This window comes from Pipistrellus hanaki, assembly GCF_964339955.1.
Source record: "Pipistrellus hanaki genome assembly, chromosome: 3".
NCBI classification, from domain to species: domain Eukaryota; kingdom Metazoa; phylum Chordata; class Mammalia; order Chiroptera; family Vespertilionidae; genus Pipistrellus; species Pipistrellus hanaki.
The window spans coordinates 26276599-26295786 of record NC_140505.1 but is presented as its reverse complement, the minus strand read 5'-3'; the positions used below and the strand labels follow the sequence as shown (position 1 = coordinate 26295786).

The window sequence follows — 19188 nt, the reverse complement described above, 5'->3', positions numbered from 1 at the left end:
TTATTTTTAAATCAAAGTACACATATGAATACTACAGTGAAAAACAAATGGGATTCTAAAATAAATTTCATGGTCTAAAAAAATCTAACTTGACTCAATGTTGTTGTTTTCCTATTTGCACTGAAGTCAAGATGAGCAATATTACAAATGAATCTTATCACAAAAGCCCAATCCAAAAACACAATAATGAATCACTTTTCAGTTCAATTACTTTTAAGACAACTTTTATTTTTGCTAAACTGCTGGACACAACACAGAGGGTGAAGTTGCTGGTATGCATGCACCAGGTGGGACACAGTTCATCTTACTACCTTCTGATGGGTTTACCTGGCATATTTCTCAGGAGCTTCGCGTTACACATATGCCCCTTCCGTATGTCAGTGAGGATATATTCCATTCGCTTAGCCCGCCAAAGGAAGTTAAACACTCTTAGATAGTGGCTCATGCATTCTCGAGTAAACACCTAAAAACAACAGCAGAAGACAGGCTGATAGTATTCTGCGACATAAGGATTGTCCCAGTACAGATTTTTTTCAATAATTTTTTCTTTTTTAACAAAAAAGCCGGAGCAGAGAACACAAAATCAACTCTAATAGATGCTAAGTAGTATGTAGGCAACTAATATGGTACATTTTAAGAAAGTATCATTATATAATGACATTGATTATTTACATGCTAAGCAGCATGCCAAGTAAACTCACAATAATAGACAGTACATTATTTTATGGCAACTTTACAGATGGGGAAACAGAGACCTAAGCAAGGTCACGTAGCTAGTAAATAGTCTAGTGAGATTTTTTAAACCTAGCCTAACCCTCGCTTAAAATGTGGAATCTTCATAGCAAGTCCAAATGCACAGCAGTGTTTTCTACCCCCACCCACCTGAAGGATAGGTGAGGGTGGTGAATCTCATGGAAGGAGGACCAAGAAGAATCTTCTCATCTCAAGAGCTTCCAGGTTATTTGAACACATGTACTTATTGCTTTTGAAGACAGTAGTTTCACAACCAGGAAAAATAAGCTCTGTGGGTAGGGATAGGGACAGGTCTGTTTTCTATGCTGACCTCCCTCCCTATAGTGGCCAGACTTAGCAAATAAAAACACAGAACACCCTATTAATTTTGAATGTCAGATAAACCATAATTAATTTCCTAGTGTAAGTATGTCTCATGCATAAAGGTAACAGGGTTTTCTGCAGATTTCAGTCAAACACTTTTCTGACACAAATATGTGTGCAGCACCAACCTGGACACATTTTCATCCCTTTCTAATGCCTCCAGTACATTTAACGTGACCTGCTATACAGAGAACCCATTTACATGGGTTACTGGAAGTAACTGGCCTGAGCAGGCCTGGCACTCAGCAGCAGGTCAAGGCTGGGCATTTAGGAGTGTAAGCTCTGCTCCTAAGGTCTGCTTCTCACTCTTGCGCCCAGCTTTGTTCGTTCACGCCCTTGGGCCTTGACTCACATTTCTGCCCTGTGATTTAGAGCCCATCATTCTCTTCTGCCCAAATCCCACCTGTGTCTCAGGACAAAGGCCATACCTTTCCCTGGTCTCACCATTTCCCCTCTTTAGACACCCGGAACATTTACTGCTTGACTCTTACAATTTTAGCGCTTAATTGTACAATGTTTTACCTTGTCTTATTTTGTATATTCTTGGCACTTTTCACTTGTTACAAGGACTATCTGTTCATTCTTCTGTATGCCTTTCTGTGCCAGTATTTGGTAGGTGCTCAATACTGATGATTACATGTCTAACTAGGAGTGATTAGGAGCTGCTTTGAGAGATTCCAATACCAGCTAAGAATGTTTTAGAGCTTACCCATTTGGATGTGCTGCTTATACTATTAATATTCTTGCAATTATTTAAACAAAATGTGACCAAATTAAATAATTTTACAAATAAATTAAAGGATTCCTTGCTATACAATATTTTACAGGGCTCCCTTAAGTGCCAAACTCCCTGAACACATTTAACATGACCTGATTTAAAAAAATTCTGTTTAATAATAATTCATGTTCATGAAAACATCCTTCACATTTTGGTTTTGCTAGGTATATATTCTTTCAGTTCATTACCTATCTGTAAAATAAAGTTCAGATAAAAGTAAACAAATATGCTTCTGATACCTTATCTAACACCCAGGAGACCATTGACAGAAGTAACTGGATTTTATCCAGCTCATTATCAAAAAGGTTAAAGATAATCTTTCCACATCCCTTTTCAGAGTTAATAAGCAGCTAAAATTATATGTTATATAAGATATAATTATACAGCTAATATAAGATATGTACCTATTAAAACTAACTGTACAAAAATGACAATCTCAATTAATGAGAATAAAAAGGGAATAGATAATATGGTAAATTAAATTTAACAGGGAAAAGCAGAAAACCCATTCTCTCTCAAAATTTGACTCTAAAAGTATACTTTTAAATACAATTGCAATTGTCCTCTCTTACCTTTCTTGTAATTTCTGCATACCACTGCACAAAATTTAATCTGATGGTTAAAAATTATTTCAATTTCTGCCGAGACCGGTTTGGCTCAATGGATAGAGCGTCGGCTTGGGGACTGAAGGGACCCGGGTTCGATTCCGGTCAAGGGCATGTACCTTGGTTGCGGGCATATCCCCAGTAGGGGGTGTGCAAGAGGCAGCTGATCGATGACTCTCTCTCATCGATGTTTCTAGCTTTCTATCTCTCTCCCTTCCTCTCTGTACAAAATCAATAAAATATATTTTTAAAAAAAAAATTATTTCAATTTCTAATATTAGTCTGAATACCTGCAGTTGTACAATAATATGACTATAAGTAAGCCATTTAGCTGAAAATATACTAACCTAGGATATAAACTAACCCTAAGACTGGAACGGCAAAGACCAGACATTCCAGGGGTCATTTTGCATAAGATGTCTCTGGAAGACCTTGCTAATCAATTATGAAACTCTTTTCTCCTTCCCAATTCAACCCACTGGAGTTGGTACCTATTGGCCATAGATGGAATATATCCTTAATTTGTTTCTTAAAATAAATATTATTATATAAACTTCCTTTGACTCTTTCTACTAGAGTTTTCAAAACTCTAAAAAATTTTTAAATATTGCATGATTGATATTATACACACGGTTTGTATGAACTTTGATACTCATTAGTAAGAGCTGCAATATCATGAAATAACCATTTCGGTTTTATAGACCATTTTCAGTTTATATATCACTCAAGGCACTTACATTTTGTGAAATAATTGATACAACTATTTTTACTATGGTATCTTTTATACTATGAAAAAATATGTAATGTATATAACATTAACAAATTAGATAATATGAAAATTTCTAATTTAAATAATGTTAAAATATCCTGTTTTGGATATTAAAACTGTTTAGGATATAAGTCAAAGGTGAAAACATTTTATTCCTATCCTTGACCTGTTCCATGCCTCTCTAAAAAAATAAGTGTGTTAAAATATGGAGTTTGAGATTTATGATCAAGGTATTTATCTTTTAAATATTTTAGTAACTTAGCTTATTGTTTACTCTGCTAATACAAGTTTGAATTCTTAAAATATGAAGATTGACTTTCAAAATGACCAAATTAGCATTTGCTAGGTAAAGGTATCATTTTTAAAAATGTATGTGTTGATAAACTAGAAAAATTGTTGTATGAGGTTGATAACAAAAAAATACATAAAAACTAATTTGAATATGACCAAAAATTAAATTTGTGAGCAGTTACACATTTAAAATCTGGTAGATTTGATCTGGTAAAGTTTAAACATTAGTAACTTATTTGTAAAAGAGAAAAAACTGCACCAGTAGTTACCATTCACAGCAGGCAAGACAGAGCCATTTGCCAGTGGCAAATCTGTTAACTTGGAAGTAAAAAGAGAGAGGGGATGGCTTTGATGAAAGTATTTTAGCAGCATGTGTGGCTTCTCCCTTGAGAGGCAAAACAGCCATGGACTCAGAACTCTGCTAGAACCACTAAGGAGAAATTTAGACCCAAAATATATTACTTCTAAACAGAATACTTTTCCCAATAATTAAAAAAAAAAAAAAAAAAAAAAAAAAAGAATGTCCTTTCTCAATATTTCAGACATAAAAATGGCTGAAGTAAGTTCAAAGAGGTATCTTGGCCAAGGAGATTCCATGCCAGTGTGAATAAAGAAAGAATGAGCACTTAAGCCGAGACCGGTTTGGCTCAGTGGATAGAGCGTCAGCCTGCGGACTGAAAGGTCCCAGGTTCGATTCTGGTCAAGGGTATGTGCCTTGGTTGCAGGCACATCCCCGGTAGGGGGTGTGCAAGAGGCAGCTGATCGATGTCTCTCTCATCGATGTTTCTAACTCTATCCCTCTCCCTTCCTCTCTGTGAAAAATCAATAAAATATATTTAAAAAAAAAAAAAAGAATGAGCACTTAAGAAAGGGTATTTAAATTGCAGGCCCAAAAAAGGCAACTCTGCTGGTCAATCTTTCATGACCTGGTAACTGTTAAAAGAAATAGTACTTTCCTTTAAACATGGTAAAAGCACTATGAACAATAGTGCTGCTATTTCCTCATCAGTTGAAATGAATACTAAATATAAAATTTTATCTAAGTAAAAATACAATTTCCCTAAAATGCATTTTATAGTTCCTTTCAAGTTATCCTAAATTAGTTACTACAGTCTAAGAATAATGGAACAAAAAGAATACCCATTTATTAAATACTTACTGAAACCTGTGATAGAACAACTGATATTTTTAAGAATTCTTAAAATAACACACCATTTCAGTACTCATTAATGATTATTTAAAACACACACAATTTGGGCTTAAATATTCAATCTCTTGAGTAGAATGTAGATGTCAAGTGATCAGTTTAGTTAGAAGTTCTTACAGAAAAAAGCCAATTCTAAAACAGCGAAATGCTTAGCAATCTAAATAGCTGTGACTATTATAAAAATATTCAGAATGATCTTACAGTTGCAATCGGTCCATCAACGTGGTAGTCCAGGCTGAAGACATCCCACCCAGTGTCACCTGGAGACACCTAAGAGCAAAAACAACTTACCATCACCAGGACTTACCATCACCAGTGTTAAGCTTAATGCCAAAGAACTAGTCAAATCCTCAAAGTAGAGGCAATAAAATAAAACCCAATTTTTAAAAACTGCTCAACAGTTTTGAGTGTTAGCTGCATGAGAGCAGGGAACTGCATTTCTTTGTCACCTCCTGGATCCTCAGCGTTTAGACAATCAGGTGCACAGTAGGTGCTCTACAAATATTTTTGGAATGGATGGAATATTTTTAAATGATTATAAAAGTATTTAAAATTCATCACCATTCCTTTATGAAAAAAACTACTGCCTTATATGTTCCAAATCCTTAAAAATCAATATATTTTTAAAAACCCAACAGGTCCTGCTAACGGTCCTTTATCATAGCTAAGCAAGCAGTATCTGATGTTTATGATACTCACTTCCCTAAGAAATGTTATCTTCTATCAAACTAAAACTAAAAACATCTTTCTTTTTTAAAGTATATTTTTAATGATTTCAGAGAGGAAGAGAGAAGGAGAAAGATAGAAACATCCATGATGGGAATCATTGATCGGCTGCCTCCTGCACGTCCCCTACTGGTATTGAGCCTGCAACCTGAGCATGTGCCCTGACCAATAATTGAACCATGACCTCCTGGTTCATAGGTTGATGCTCAACCACTGAGCCATGCCGGCTGGGCTAAAAACATCTATTTTTGATAAATATTATTATCATTCTACCTTATCTTTGTGCCTCCTATCAACATTACCATTAACAGCACCTCAATTTACTGGGCATCCGTGACGGCCACCAAGTGTTGCATGTTCTCTGCCCAAGAGCCCTTTGTAAGGTGAGAACTGAAACCTAGTGTGGTGTAGACAGGCAGTGACTTGTCTAAAATGATGCCATAACAGACGACATAGCAAGGATTCAAACTCAGGTGGCCCGGTCTTTCAGTCATGGCTCTTGCCCACTAGACTAGCCATGCCTTCGACAACATGTACAGAACCTGGAGCGACAGTACCTCCAGCAGCCTCACGTCCAGTCTTTTGAGGATCTCAGGACTGTCAAACTGGGCGTTGGTGGCTCTGACAGCAGTTTCAAGAATTCCAGTCAAATTGTGTTGATACAAAGTCGTAGCTGGACGGACAAGTTCTGGTCTTAACAGATTTTTAAAAAAGAAAAAGAAAATGTTACTTGAATTCTTAATGAACTGTGTAGAAACTTAAAATTATACAAGGAGTTCAAGTTGTAAAAACTAAAGACAAAAGGAACCAATATGACATGGTAACAAAACCTTCCCAGAATTAATTGTAAATAGGATTTCACCAAGTATTTGGGGAAATAAAGTATTTCCTTAAAATTAAAAAAAAAAATTAATCTTTGTTCAGCTTAAATGAAAAATATTTAAAAGTGTCCTCCATGTTAACAAATAACGTTTTCTAACTAGAGGCTGGCCAATAGTGGCATGAACTAGTGTTATTTCCTACATGGGTCCAATGAAAAAAAGGGTCTTCATTAAATCAAAACCATCAGATAGAGGTGGGTGTCATGATTCTAAAGGCTAACAACTACTGCATTATCAGCAAACATTCCTGAAGGGGTTCTAATATCTCAGTTTCCAAATATGAAACTGTGACCAAGAGCTGACCAAGTTAAGAACGCAGCCAATCATCCCCACGTGTGCATATAAACCCTCTCCACTGCAGGCCTTCACAGCGACTAAAAGATCAGGCAGGACAGGTGAAAAGGGGCCTTAGCTTCACTCAAATAAATCTGAGGCAAGTGAGATACTGATGGCATTCCCCTTTAAAACTAGACTTAAAACATGCTGTTGAGCCGAAACCGGTTTGGCTCAATGGATAGAGCGTCGGCTTGGGGACTGAAAGGTCCCAGGTTCGATTCCGGTCAAGGGCATGTACCTTGGTTGAGGGCATATCCCCAGTAGGGGGTGTGCAAGAGGCAGCTGATCAATGACTCTCTCTCATTGATGTTTCTAACTATCTCTCTCCCTTCCTCTCTGTACAAAATCAATGAAATATATTTAAAAAACAAAAACAAAAAAAAAACATGCTGTTGAGAAGAAATAATTGTTTTATTTAATACAAAAAATGAGATGCTCTAAATCAAGGGTGGGGAACCTTTTTTCTGCCAAGGGCCATTTGAATATTCTTAACATCATTCGTGGGCCACACAAAATTATCAACTTAAAAATTAGCCTACTATATTTGGTCAAGCATTTAATTAACTCTTCCCTAATGCCTTGGCAGGGCTACACCAAATGATTTTGCAGGCCTTATACATCTCGGGCCAGATGTTCCCTGCCCATTCTAAATATTAAAATCTATTATAGTTTTAATATGTTAGTCAGCTAAATGATCTGATCTGTATTATTGCCATCCTCTAAATGTTGCTTTAACTTTAAACTGTAAGAAACCCCTTGCTAATCTTTACCTCTTTGTCAACCTGAACATCTACACCTATGTGTCTGCTCATCCCACATCCTCACACATAATTCCATTTTAGCCTTCTGGCATTTAAAGAACATTTCCCCTTAAAAAATGCATCACCCTCACCCTTCCAACAGGCAGTGGCCTCGTGACCAGTATTGAACTAACTAGCAACCCCTTCTCTACTTACAGTGCAGACATGCTATTTGAGCAAGTGTAATCACAGAGTTTATGTTTAGCAGGTAATAATCAACTCCTTCATGAGCTAATCAATCATACAACATTACCCATGATTATGAGGTCAGTTATTGTCACATATGCCCCCAAATCTAGATTATTTTTCCTAACTAGGCTGATTTCTAGTAAGAGGTGGGGCCACAGGAGCTTATGGGACTGAAATAAAAGTTCTCACATAGCAGCATCACCCTCAGCTGGGCTCTTGTTAGAAATGAACATTCTTGGGCTCTTCCCCAGATTTACAGAACCAGACTCTTTAAGTGGGTCCAGCGATCCATTCCAACGAGCCCCTTAAGGGACTCCGAAACAACTGCTTAATTAGCACAGATAAGATTGAAAAGTAACATACTTTTTTAAGTGTCCTAAAGGGAACACACAAAAAAAATAAAAATAATTTCCATTCTTATATGCCTGGGAAAATCACTAGTACACTAGACTGCCAGGGCCACAGTGTTTGTGAAGTGCACAGGCTTCTCCAGAGAACAAAGCACAGGACAAACAAAAATAAAGATACTTTAACACAACAATGTCACAATTTCCTTTTCCCGATTTTATCTTACCATATGTTGTAGAGAAATTCAACAAATTTCCCTCTAATGTCATTTATTCTTTAAACAAAAATTATAAGACTCTTATCATGTCAAGATCTACTGTATATTTATGAAAATCAAAATGGTTTTCATACTTGAGCAAGTCCATTAAGTGCCTTATGAAGTCTCCTTGACCGAGAAGTAAGTACCGCCTCATGGCCTGCATGTGATCCAGCAAGCTATACTTTCTATTGAGAACATCCAATAGGTATTTACTGGTCTCAAAGTAAGCCGCGTCGATTTTCCCCTGAAATGCATTTTCCAAATCTGTGAATAAGTCTGCAGCTGTAAAGAACAAAAGGAAAAAAGTACACATACATACATAATTTGTATTTTAACAAAGGAAAATCTGAAGGCACACACACATACATAACTCATTGCCAATGCCTGTAAATGGCACTGGTGGCAGCACTAACAGGTCATGTGTATGGTCAGGGAGGCAAACTAGAGTCCCGAGCTCAAGAAACTGAAAATACTGATGTCTGGTTGGATTTACAGCAGACATCTGCACTGTGACCTACGGAAGGACCCTTAACAGCACACACAATTCATCACTTCACAAATTTTTTTTTTTTAATTTCAAATTACTTTCTACAATGTAACTAACTCAAAAATCTCACTTTGTTGAAAAGTGCAAAGAGAATAGGGCAGGTCAAAGTTGAATCACCTACCTACACATGCCTATAGGACATTTCAAAACTAGTTTGAAGAATAAAAAAAATGGCACATGTAATGAGCTTTATGTGAAAATCATATAAAGGTTAGGGTGCTGTTGTCATGCAGCCATATCAGAGTATCAGAGAGTAAACTCTAAGGAAAGATCTGAAGATTTTCCAGGGACATGTAATAAGAGGAGACTATCACCAACAAAGAAGCCTAACTGTAAGCAGTAATACAAAAAAACAACAGCAAAACAAACAAAACAGCCATCATTTCCACAGTTTTAAATTAAAAAGAAATCACAGGTAAAGATTAACAATGCTTTTTAATGCTAATTTACATCATAAAACCACTTATATCTAAATACTCACTTTTATATAAAAACCATAATAACACTTGAGCTAGCAAATAATCCCAATGTCAAGTAAACAATATAAGATTAAAAAAAGGTAGAACACTACTTTTCAAAGTTAAACAAAAAGAGGCAAGGTCTGCAGAGTCTAGGTTAAGTCTTTTCCCACTACCTGCTATCAATTTGAAAATATCAGAAGACTTTAGAACTGTTTTTATTTGTTCTTCAAAATAATAGACCGGTAAGAAGAACCTATATTAGGAAGCATGGAACAGAATGTAAAACCTCGGAGGGAAGGCGGGGAGGATGAGTGGGTGGGAAGCAATCAACCAAAGACCTTGTAAGCATATATGCATAAGCCATGGACACAGATAATAGGGTGGTGAAAGCCGGGAGGGGGGGGGTGTGTGAAGGGGAGTCAAGGGGGGGAGTTTAAGGGGGTTAATTGAGTGGCCTTAGCATATCATTAGCATTTTATACTTTGATTGGTTGAATGGACGACTGGACAACCAGACACTTTAATAGGCTTTTATTATATAGAATGATTCAGGCACATCTTATGCTTCCCCCCCAAGGAGTATTCCACTTCTGCCTTTAGTGCCTCAAAATTTTGGGGTCATTGACCTCAGACACCATTTTGCCATCCACAATCCTGCAGGTGATGGTCTTTTGGGTTGAGGGTATAGAGTTGCTGTTGTCTAGGGTGTCACCCAGATGCAAGCCTTGTCCTCAGAATGTGCAAAGATCGGAGCCCTCAGGTCCCCCATGGTCTTGAAATAATGCTCCAGTCTCTGACCTGGGTCCCTCGTCCTCAAGGTGTTCCTGGATTTTGCTCTGCAGTCTCTGACTATCAGCCTCCAGGCCTCTCACCTTCTCCAGGTAGGAGGCCAGGTGGTCATTCATAACCTCCTCCTCGCTCTGGATGCCCCTGATGCCTGCCAGACCCCCAGCTATGCCCACAGCCAGGCCCTACGACTCCCAATTGCCCCACACACTGGTGGAATGAGACACAGAGATCTGGAAGCTCAAGTCCCCAGCACCTGCATAGATGCTGACCCCTCTGCTGCTGGCTGGGCCCAGTGGCTGAGCAACTGCATGGAGCCCAGGGTCCAGCAGTTTGTAGAGAAGCTGGAACAGGTGCTGAAGCTCATGTTGTTAAGGGAGGAAGGCAAGAAAACAAGACTCAGGTTCAAGCAGCCTCTATTACACATTTAGACTGTAAGCTAATGAGAGGCACAGCCTTGGAGAATTCATATTATTTCCCCTACAGCTACCGCAATGTCATATGAAAAGTAAACTTGAATGAACCAAGATGACAATCTAAATAGTACATATAGCCAAGACACAAAATATCATGAAATTGTTGAGGCTGAAGCAGGCAGCAAATGGAAAAAATAGAAAACAGCAGTGAATGAGGAATAACCATAAGTCATTTAATGTAGGCAGAAAGATATGTAACATTTTCAATACAATAAACACTTGTAAATCCTTTCTGATTTCTGGGCAAGCCTCTGAGTTTCAAAGTGTGGCTAGCATTTTTTCCTTTATGTGATTTGACATATAGTCACTACATAAAAAAAGTAATGCATGCCTGGCCAGAGTGGCTCAGTTGATTGAATGTCCTGTGCACCAAAAGGGTGCCGGTTCAACTGTGGATCATGGCACATTTCGGGGTTGCAGGACCAATCCCTGGTTAAAGGCAACTGATAAGTGTTTCTCAATATTTCTTTCTCAAATCAGTGGTTTTTTTCCCTTCCTTCCCTCCCTCCCCCTCTCTCTCTCTTCCCCCTCTCCCATCTCTCCATCCCTCCCTCCCTCTTTTCTTCCCTCTCAACCTTCCCCTCTCTAAGCATGCCCTCTGGTGAGGATTAAAAAATAGAATAAAACAGTTTATACCTATTCCACCACTTATTGTTTAAATGTATAAAAAGGGGAGCAACATTTAAATAGTAATAAACATTTTATATACAATATATGTGTATTAAGGTATTTTTAGATAATAATTTGGAAAATGTGTTAGTCCTGTTAAACAAAAAATACTTCAAGCAATATATATTATTGTTATCACCAACATCACCACCGCCATCATCACAATCCCACCACCATCACCACAACCACCACCATCATCCTACCATCTTGGGGTGATTCTGCAGACTTGGTCACAGCTATCATCTTTGTAGTGGGTGTCTGGTCATGACAAACCTGGTGCAGGAAATTTATTGATTTTCCTATCAAAAGAACCTAAAAAAGGAAAATATCCTAGAGTCACCTTTATATAAAATTAAAATCCAACTATAACAAATATTCATAAGAAACAATTTACTGATTAAAAATTAAGTAACAAGAACATGTAGGATGGTATGAAGTGAATTCTAGAAACTGAAAAGACGTTAACAAACATATATTATGTTGATGTATCCAATTAATATATACTTTCAAGAATGCTAATGCTAATCTAATGAACAAAATAAACTGATGAACAAAATAGATCCAGAGACAGAGAAACATGGAACAGACTGATGAATCTCAGAGGAGAGGCCGGGGTGAGTGAGTGGGGAGATTAACCAGAGAACTTATATGCATATATGCATAATCTATGGACCCATGTAATAGAGTGATGAATTCATGGGGGGAGTGGGGTTCCGGGTGGAAAAGGTCTATGAGGGGGAAAAAGGGAGGGTACATCTGTAATGTTTACAACAATAAAGATTAAAAAAAAATTTTTTAAAGAATGCTAATCCTAAAATGCAACAAAATTTTAACTGAAGATTAATTTTGTCTCATGATCCAGGTAGAAATAGCATTAAAATATCAAAATCCCAAAAACCTCTTCTAATCCTACCTTCCTAGATTGATCCATCGTAATAAATGAAGGAATCATCGACTTCCTTAAAGTATACTTGTCATGCCACAGTCGATCTGTTTTAACTGTAGGATCTGATGCTACAAAAAACTGAAAACAAAGAGGCATTGAAACATTAAAAAGCAATATGCATGGCAAAATATTATCTAACAACAATATCAAATAATGTCATTCTAGAAAGCAAAGTTGTCCAGATTCAGGGAAACTTACCATTTATATACTAAAATTTGTTTTAAAAAGCATTTTTTTAAATGTAATCACATATACAGATCTCCCCAAATGTAATCACATATTTCCCAGACTTTTAAAACCAAAGTATAACGAAAACAAGTTAAGCTCTTTCTTGAAGACTCATGATTTTCATTATGAATATCAATTACAGCCTCTACTGTGCAACATGGAAGATCTACTAGTAAATATGAGGACTACTGAATCTGCTTCGGACCTTAGTAAAGACATACTGACTACTAGAGCTGTTTGAATATTCAATTCATGCCTGCTTCAGGGTTTTCCCGTCTGTTACTTTCATCTACTCAGCTGTGTCTCCTTCTACCAGTGAGCCAGCCCTCTGTGGCTCTCTCTTGCAGAGCCTCGGAGTCTAGGCTAACATACTCTGCTCAGCCTGTCTGCTACAGGCCGACCATGACACGGGGAAATGGCCAGCACCAGTGTACATAATGGCGCAACAGGAAGTGACTTTCCCCTGTAGCTCTGCCTAAGAACCACGCATGCTGAGAAGCTTGTCCAGTCTACTACCCTTCTCACATTTGCTTCCCCCACAAACCAGCCTGATAAGTTGACATCATAAAAAAACAAGGAATGAAATGAGGAACCTTTGTAATAATATGAACAATAAAGATTGATTTGAAAATAAATAAATAAATAAAACTAAAAAAAAAAAAAACAAGGAATGGGAAGGAGAAAACTAAATTGCTATCGTTTCCAGTTCATTTGCTCTTCCAATAAGGCCAGTCTCATTTTTTAGTCATATATCCTAGTAGACTTGTGCTTTTATTTCTATAAACTCAATTTCTTTTTCTTTTTTTTTTTTTAATATTTTATAGATTTGTTACAGAGAGGAAGGGAGAAGGATAGAGTTAGAAACATCAATGAGAGAGAAACATTGATCAGCTGCCTCCTGCACACTCCCTACTTGTTATGTGCCCTTGGTCAGAAGCAAACCTGGGGCCCTTGAGTCCACAGGCTAATGCTCTATCCACTGAGCCAAACCGGTCAGGGTTAAACTCAATTTCTAATAGCAGAACTGGTGAGTCAAATGTTTATTTTTTATAGATGCCAATTTCCTTTCTAAATAGCTGTGTCTATTAATATTCCTACCAGCAGGATACTCGATATTCTGCATCCTTACTCATTTAGATTTTGCCAATCAGTTAAGCAAAATCATGGTTGCTTATACTGCAATTTTACTGACAACAAAAGGAGTTGGGAATATTTTCACAATGCTGATTGCCATTTGCTTTTCTTCTCTTGTGAATTCTTTTTAGATCCTTGACCTGTCTATTGTCCTCTTCTTAGCAACACTGTTAGATTAGGTACTGGATGCCCTGTGCATGACATTCCTGCACGGCAAGGGCTCCCATCTCACAGTCCGGGGGATGTTCGAATAATGGCTTAGCACTGCCACCACTGTGCTCACCAGCCATGAGCCCAGCTTAGGGCTTCTGGCTGAGTGGCACTCCCACTTTGAGATTGCACTGATCACCAGGAGGCAGCTCCTGGGTTGAGTGTCTCCCCCTGGTGGTCAGTGCACATCATAGTGACCAGTTGTTCCACCATTCGGTTGATTTGCATATTAGCCTTTTATTATATAGGATGGTGAATCATTAAGTATTACAAATTTAATTTTTCCAAGTTAATTATTTGCAATTGTTTATGTTTTGTTCTACTTTGTGTTTTGTAGGTAAATGTCTTCCTTTATAGCTTCTGAGTTTCCTGTCTTCCAAAGATCTTCCCATTCTCAGATTACAGAATATTCTCCCTTATTTTCTTTTAGTATTCCAATTGTGTTTTTATTATTTAGATCTTTCTTTCCTTCAAACTTTATCTTAGATAAAATGTGATAAAGGGATCTATTTCCTTCTAGACAGAATTTTATCTTTAATGGCCAGGTCAGCAACTTTTACTTAATATACCATCCTTTTCTCTGATCTAGGGATGACTCATCAGAAATCATCATTATAACTAATTATATTAATAAATTAAAAGGGGGAAAATTTGACTATATCAAGTAATCAAAGGGGGATATTTGATAATGTTTTTATTTACCATCCTCCAGTGGTGACCAATTAGCTTTTTGTTTTATCATCATGAACGTGAATTCACATATATCTGGAGTTTCAACCCATTAGTTATTATCCTGATTGGGATGATGGGAGCATCTTCAAGCTGGTTCCTGAGTTCTTCAGACTTCACCTGAGTTGTCTTCCTTGCTTCTGGTTTAGAAGGTGCTCTCTGCTTATCTTATTCGTTTCTACACCAGACCTAGATTCAGTCATTTTACCAAAGAGCTCTAGTTCTATTTAAGAAGAAATGGCATTTGGACCACAACTTCAGTACCTGACAGTTGTTTCATTTGGAAGCTGGATAGTTTGAGGCTCAATACTGGCTATGCTTTACATGGCGGTCTGAGTCCCCAAATGGACTATAAATCTATTTAAGTCATAACATACCCAAAGTGTCTTTTTGGTGATACTTAATAAATTCCAAATCACAAACAGGTAAGCATACAAACCTGACGAGGAATGTGTGTCCACAGGTACTAAGTGGATTTAAATAATTTTTTTAATATCTTTATTATTTTCATAGCAATAAAAAATTAATGGTTTCTTTGCAAAATTTAAATAACCAAAGTTAACCCAAGAAAAAGGAGAAGGGAGACTCTAAAAAGAGCAATATGTTTAGATATTATCGCTAAGGCATTTAAAACCTAGACTTTTAAAACTGAAGTATAATAAAAAAAAATTAGAGCCTACTTTTTAAGTTATCATTCTTATGTTATTTTAAGTATTCTAAATCACAGAAAAATATACAGAATGCTACAGTTTATGAATCCAATATAACACTAGCAAAATCTGATAAAATACCCAAAATGGAACTATAGATCAGTTTCATTTGCGAATATAGATGAAATTCTGAATAAAATATTATCCTTGCATTACTGGGATAAAATATTTTTGGTCAGGGCACAAGCGAGGAAATATATAATGAATTATAAAACATTATTATGTAGTCATTTAAAATAAAGTTTGTTCTTTTTTAAAATATATTTTTATTGATTTCAGAGAGGAAGGGAGAGAAAGATAGAAACATCAATGGTGAGAATCATTGATCGGCTGCCTCCTGTGCACCCCCTACTGGAGATCAAGTCTGCAACCTAGGCATGTGTCCTGACCTCCTAGTTCATAGGTCAATGCTCAACCACTGAGCCATGCCAGCCGGACTAAAGTTTGTTCTTAACTATCATAAACACTTCTGAGAACTAGATAACAAGTACAGATCTTTTTTCCAGGAAAAATGCATATATCCACAAAAACATATAATCCTATGTACTACTTAGGAGTTTCAGAGATTACATTTGGAGACTTGGTATAAAAGAATAATACTTAATGGCATTAAATTAATTCCATTATTTACTTCATGTAAAAAAAAGTTTACAAAATGCTATACATGGTATGATATACACAGGAATATATAAGTAAAACTAGAAAAATGAATATATACAAATATTAACAGAGGTTATCTGTTTATCATGAGATTACTAATAAATTTTAATTTTCTACTGTTTAGATGCTCAAAAATTTTGTAACTGCACAACTTTTAAATTAGGAAAAAATAGTTCAAAAAAATTGAGTAATTCAAGCCAACGAGTAAACATATGATAACAGTAGGAATTTTTTAGTAACTACAATTTCCCAGGGCAACCAACTAAAAAAGATGTTTCTTCTATTAACACAAATCAAATACCAAAGGGCAAATACTTAAGGAAACAAAATTTTTAATGATGTCAAAGTCTTATATTTGATCCTTGTAAGTTAGGGCTAGATGGTATAAATTTTGTACTGTCTCCATTATAAGGAGGCATTTGAATAAATGCCAACATTTTTATGACCACAATGAGATCGCTACATTTATTTTCAATTCAAATTTCTTATCACTAGGCACTAATTTAAATTACTAAAGTATTTATTGATCTTTATCTTTTAATTTATATCCTCTTTCTAATTTTAAACACATAATGATGTTTTTGCAGGATAAACAATACTACTATAATGGAACTATCATCACTTTAACATACTTAAATTATCCATATACTTTAAAAAAAAATGTTATAATCCCAGCAGGAGTACTAATCTAAAAGTTACTCAATCACCATGCTATGACTACTCTGTAGCTTGCCTTTAAACAGATTGATTACATATAAAGTGTATTTATCTGTTATTCAGTTAGACAGAAGAGCTAGTTTCTACAGACAACACACCAATTTATCCTGAGATTTGGAGTGCAACAGGATTTTTATCAGTATGAATAAGAAAATTTAATTTAAAAGATAAAAACCTCAGACAATTCTGTCTTCTTTAGAAGTTATGAAAGCATCACTTATCTGAGGGCAAAGTAGCATGCAATTACTCTACTAGCAAACATCTAGTAGCAAACATTGAGAGGAATAGGTACATCTTAGAATTTAATTAATCCTGTGAAAAATATATAGTTATAGAGAAAAAAATCAAGGTCAGAATATAATTGCAATATGCTTTTATTTTATTGATGCATTTTTCACTCAAGGTTCTTTAATTTTCAGCATTATGTCAACCACAGAAAGAACTGAGGGGAAAAATAAAACATAATTGTACCACGATTTCTCATTAACTGTTGGACAAATGCCAAGGCCTCCCTACTAAAACCAGAAGTGAAGAGGGTAATTTTCTTAGCAAGCAACTTAGTTTCTAAGAACAGATCCATTAATATAGACCACAAAAGACCCAACTTCAACCTGTCAATCCTGCAGGCAAATACCAAGAGATCCACACCTAGAGAAGCTAAAATGGCTCTGAGCCTGAGGAAGCATGAAAAGGAAATTGACAAGGTAAACTGATAAATTATACTAGTTTGGTGGTGGAGAACAAAAGGACCAAAACAATAAAATATGTATATGGGAAACCTTTAAATTTCAATAATTATAAGTGAAAGTATAAAAGGAACAAAATAATGAAAGCCGAATGGATCCACAGAGATTAGATAATCCCAAAAGCAGTCATTACATTATTTATACTTCACTGACCTTCTAATTCAAGGATGGGGATTAGAGCATTTAAGTAAACATTTGAAGCAATATAGAAAATTTTCAAAGGAAATTTTGAAAGGAAAAGATCATACTTTTAATTTTTCTCTTCTTTTCCTGCTCCTGGTTGAGGCCTCTATCCTATACAGCTCTGCCAAGTTTATTCAAAAGGCAATAATCTATCTATATAAAACCCTAATATGCAAATCAACTGAACATCAGAATGACCGGTGGAACGACCGGTTGCTATGACGTGCACTGACCATTAGGGGGCAGATGGCTCAATGCAGGAGCTGCCCCCAGGCTGCAGGCCCTGACCAGCACCGGTCACCCCACAGAGGAAGGTGACTGGCAGCGGCAGCAGGGGGCAGGGCCAGTGAGCAGGCGGAGCCAGACCAGCCAAGGCAGGTGCAAGTGGGGGTCCCTAATCACCCCACTGGTCACCCCACAGGTCAGCCCTGATTGCGACTCTACCTGTGCACAAATTTCGTGCACTGGGCCTCTAGTAATAATAATAATAATAATAATAATAATAATAAAGAATTAACACTGACTATCTTGTTTTTACCTTGAACATATTGGCATATTTATTTACCTCACTCATATTACAAGGGAGAGAACCTAGATTAGCTAATAAAAAGCCTAACAAAAAAACAAAAACAAAAAAATGGTTTTCTTCTACAGTGTTACCCTTAAAAAGCCAAAAATAATAGAAACCTCTCCCCAAATGCTGAAAATACTTCCTACACTAATCATTCATTATATCTGTAAATTCTTAAGCCTTCTATTTTTGCCTGCCTTTGCATTTTATACAAGAAAAATAAAAGTTGGACACCAGTCCCTGTACCACTGGGCGAGGGAATCGTATCTTTTTAACAATTAAAAGTATGATAAAATCCTAACTAGTGGACCGAGATGCCAATTTTAACGATGCCAAACCAGAAAGAGCAATGCTCACAGACCACCTGAAAGATTTTATTTCAGGTAAAAGAGCAAAAACTCATCCTAGTGTTGCAAATCAGCCAAACCTGGAAGTAGTTAAGGCAAGACACTGAGTATCACTCAGAAGCAGGAAGGGAAGAGAAAGCCTCTCTTGGAAACAGGTAACCTTTGGTATTTGAAAGAGTTTCCCAGAACAGCAGCAACAAATCTACTTAGACCTCAAGTGAACGCTGAATAGCCATCATAGAGAGCCTAACGCAGGAAAGTTACTGAGGAATGCACAGCTGGGCCACAGAGAAAGAAGGTCCAAGAAGCCCGACAAAAACAGACGAGGGCAGAGATGGTTTCATCCTACATGTGACTGGCACCAGTTCCAAGGCAGGAAACCTAGAGGTGGACGTTGACACTCACACCTGTGGTAATTCTGCAGAAAACTAGCTCCATTCACCCTAGCTGGTTTGGCTCAGAAGATAAGAGTGTTGGCCTGCAGACTGAAGGATCCCAGATTCAATTCCAGTCAAGGGTATGATCCCCGGTAGAGGGCGTGCGGGAGGCGGCCGATTAGTGATTCTCTCTCATCATTGATGTTTCTATCTCTCCCTTTCCCTTTCTCTTTGAAATCAATAAAAAAATATATATATACATATTAAAAAAAAAAAAAAAAAAACTAGCTCCATTCCATGGTGTCATGGCCAGTTTGAGATGTTTATTTAAGTTTTTTTCTAACTGAAGGTTTCTGGACTTGTAGTCCACAAACACAGAATGCAGAG

The 19188-nt window shown here is 36.8% G+C and overlaps 1 protein-coding gene across 1 annotated transcript in view; it reads right to left on the bottom strand.

Annotated features, from left to right (window-relative positions):
- TUBGCP3 (tubulin gamma complex component 3) overlaps positions 1-19188 on the bottom strand; it is a 77679-nt gene that overhangs the window by 15688 nt on the left and 42803 nt on the right. The window contains exons 12-17 of the mRNA XM_084879816.1: positions 12157-12267; positions 11447-11555; positions 8398-8587; positions 6050-6185; positions 4968-5036; positions 328-463 (exon numbers count right to left, since the gene is read on the bottom strand). Coding sequence (XP_084735942.1) covers positions 328-463; positions 4968-5036; positions 6050-6185; positions 8398-8587; positions 11447-11555; positions 12157-12267 — 751 coding nt within the window. The remainder of the gene's footprint in view (positions 1-327; positions 464-4967; positions 5037-6049; positions 6186-8397; positions 8588-11446; positions 11556-12156; positions 12268-19188) is intronic.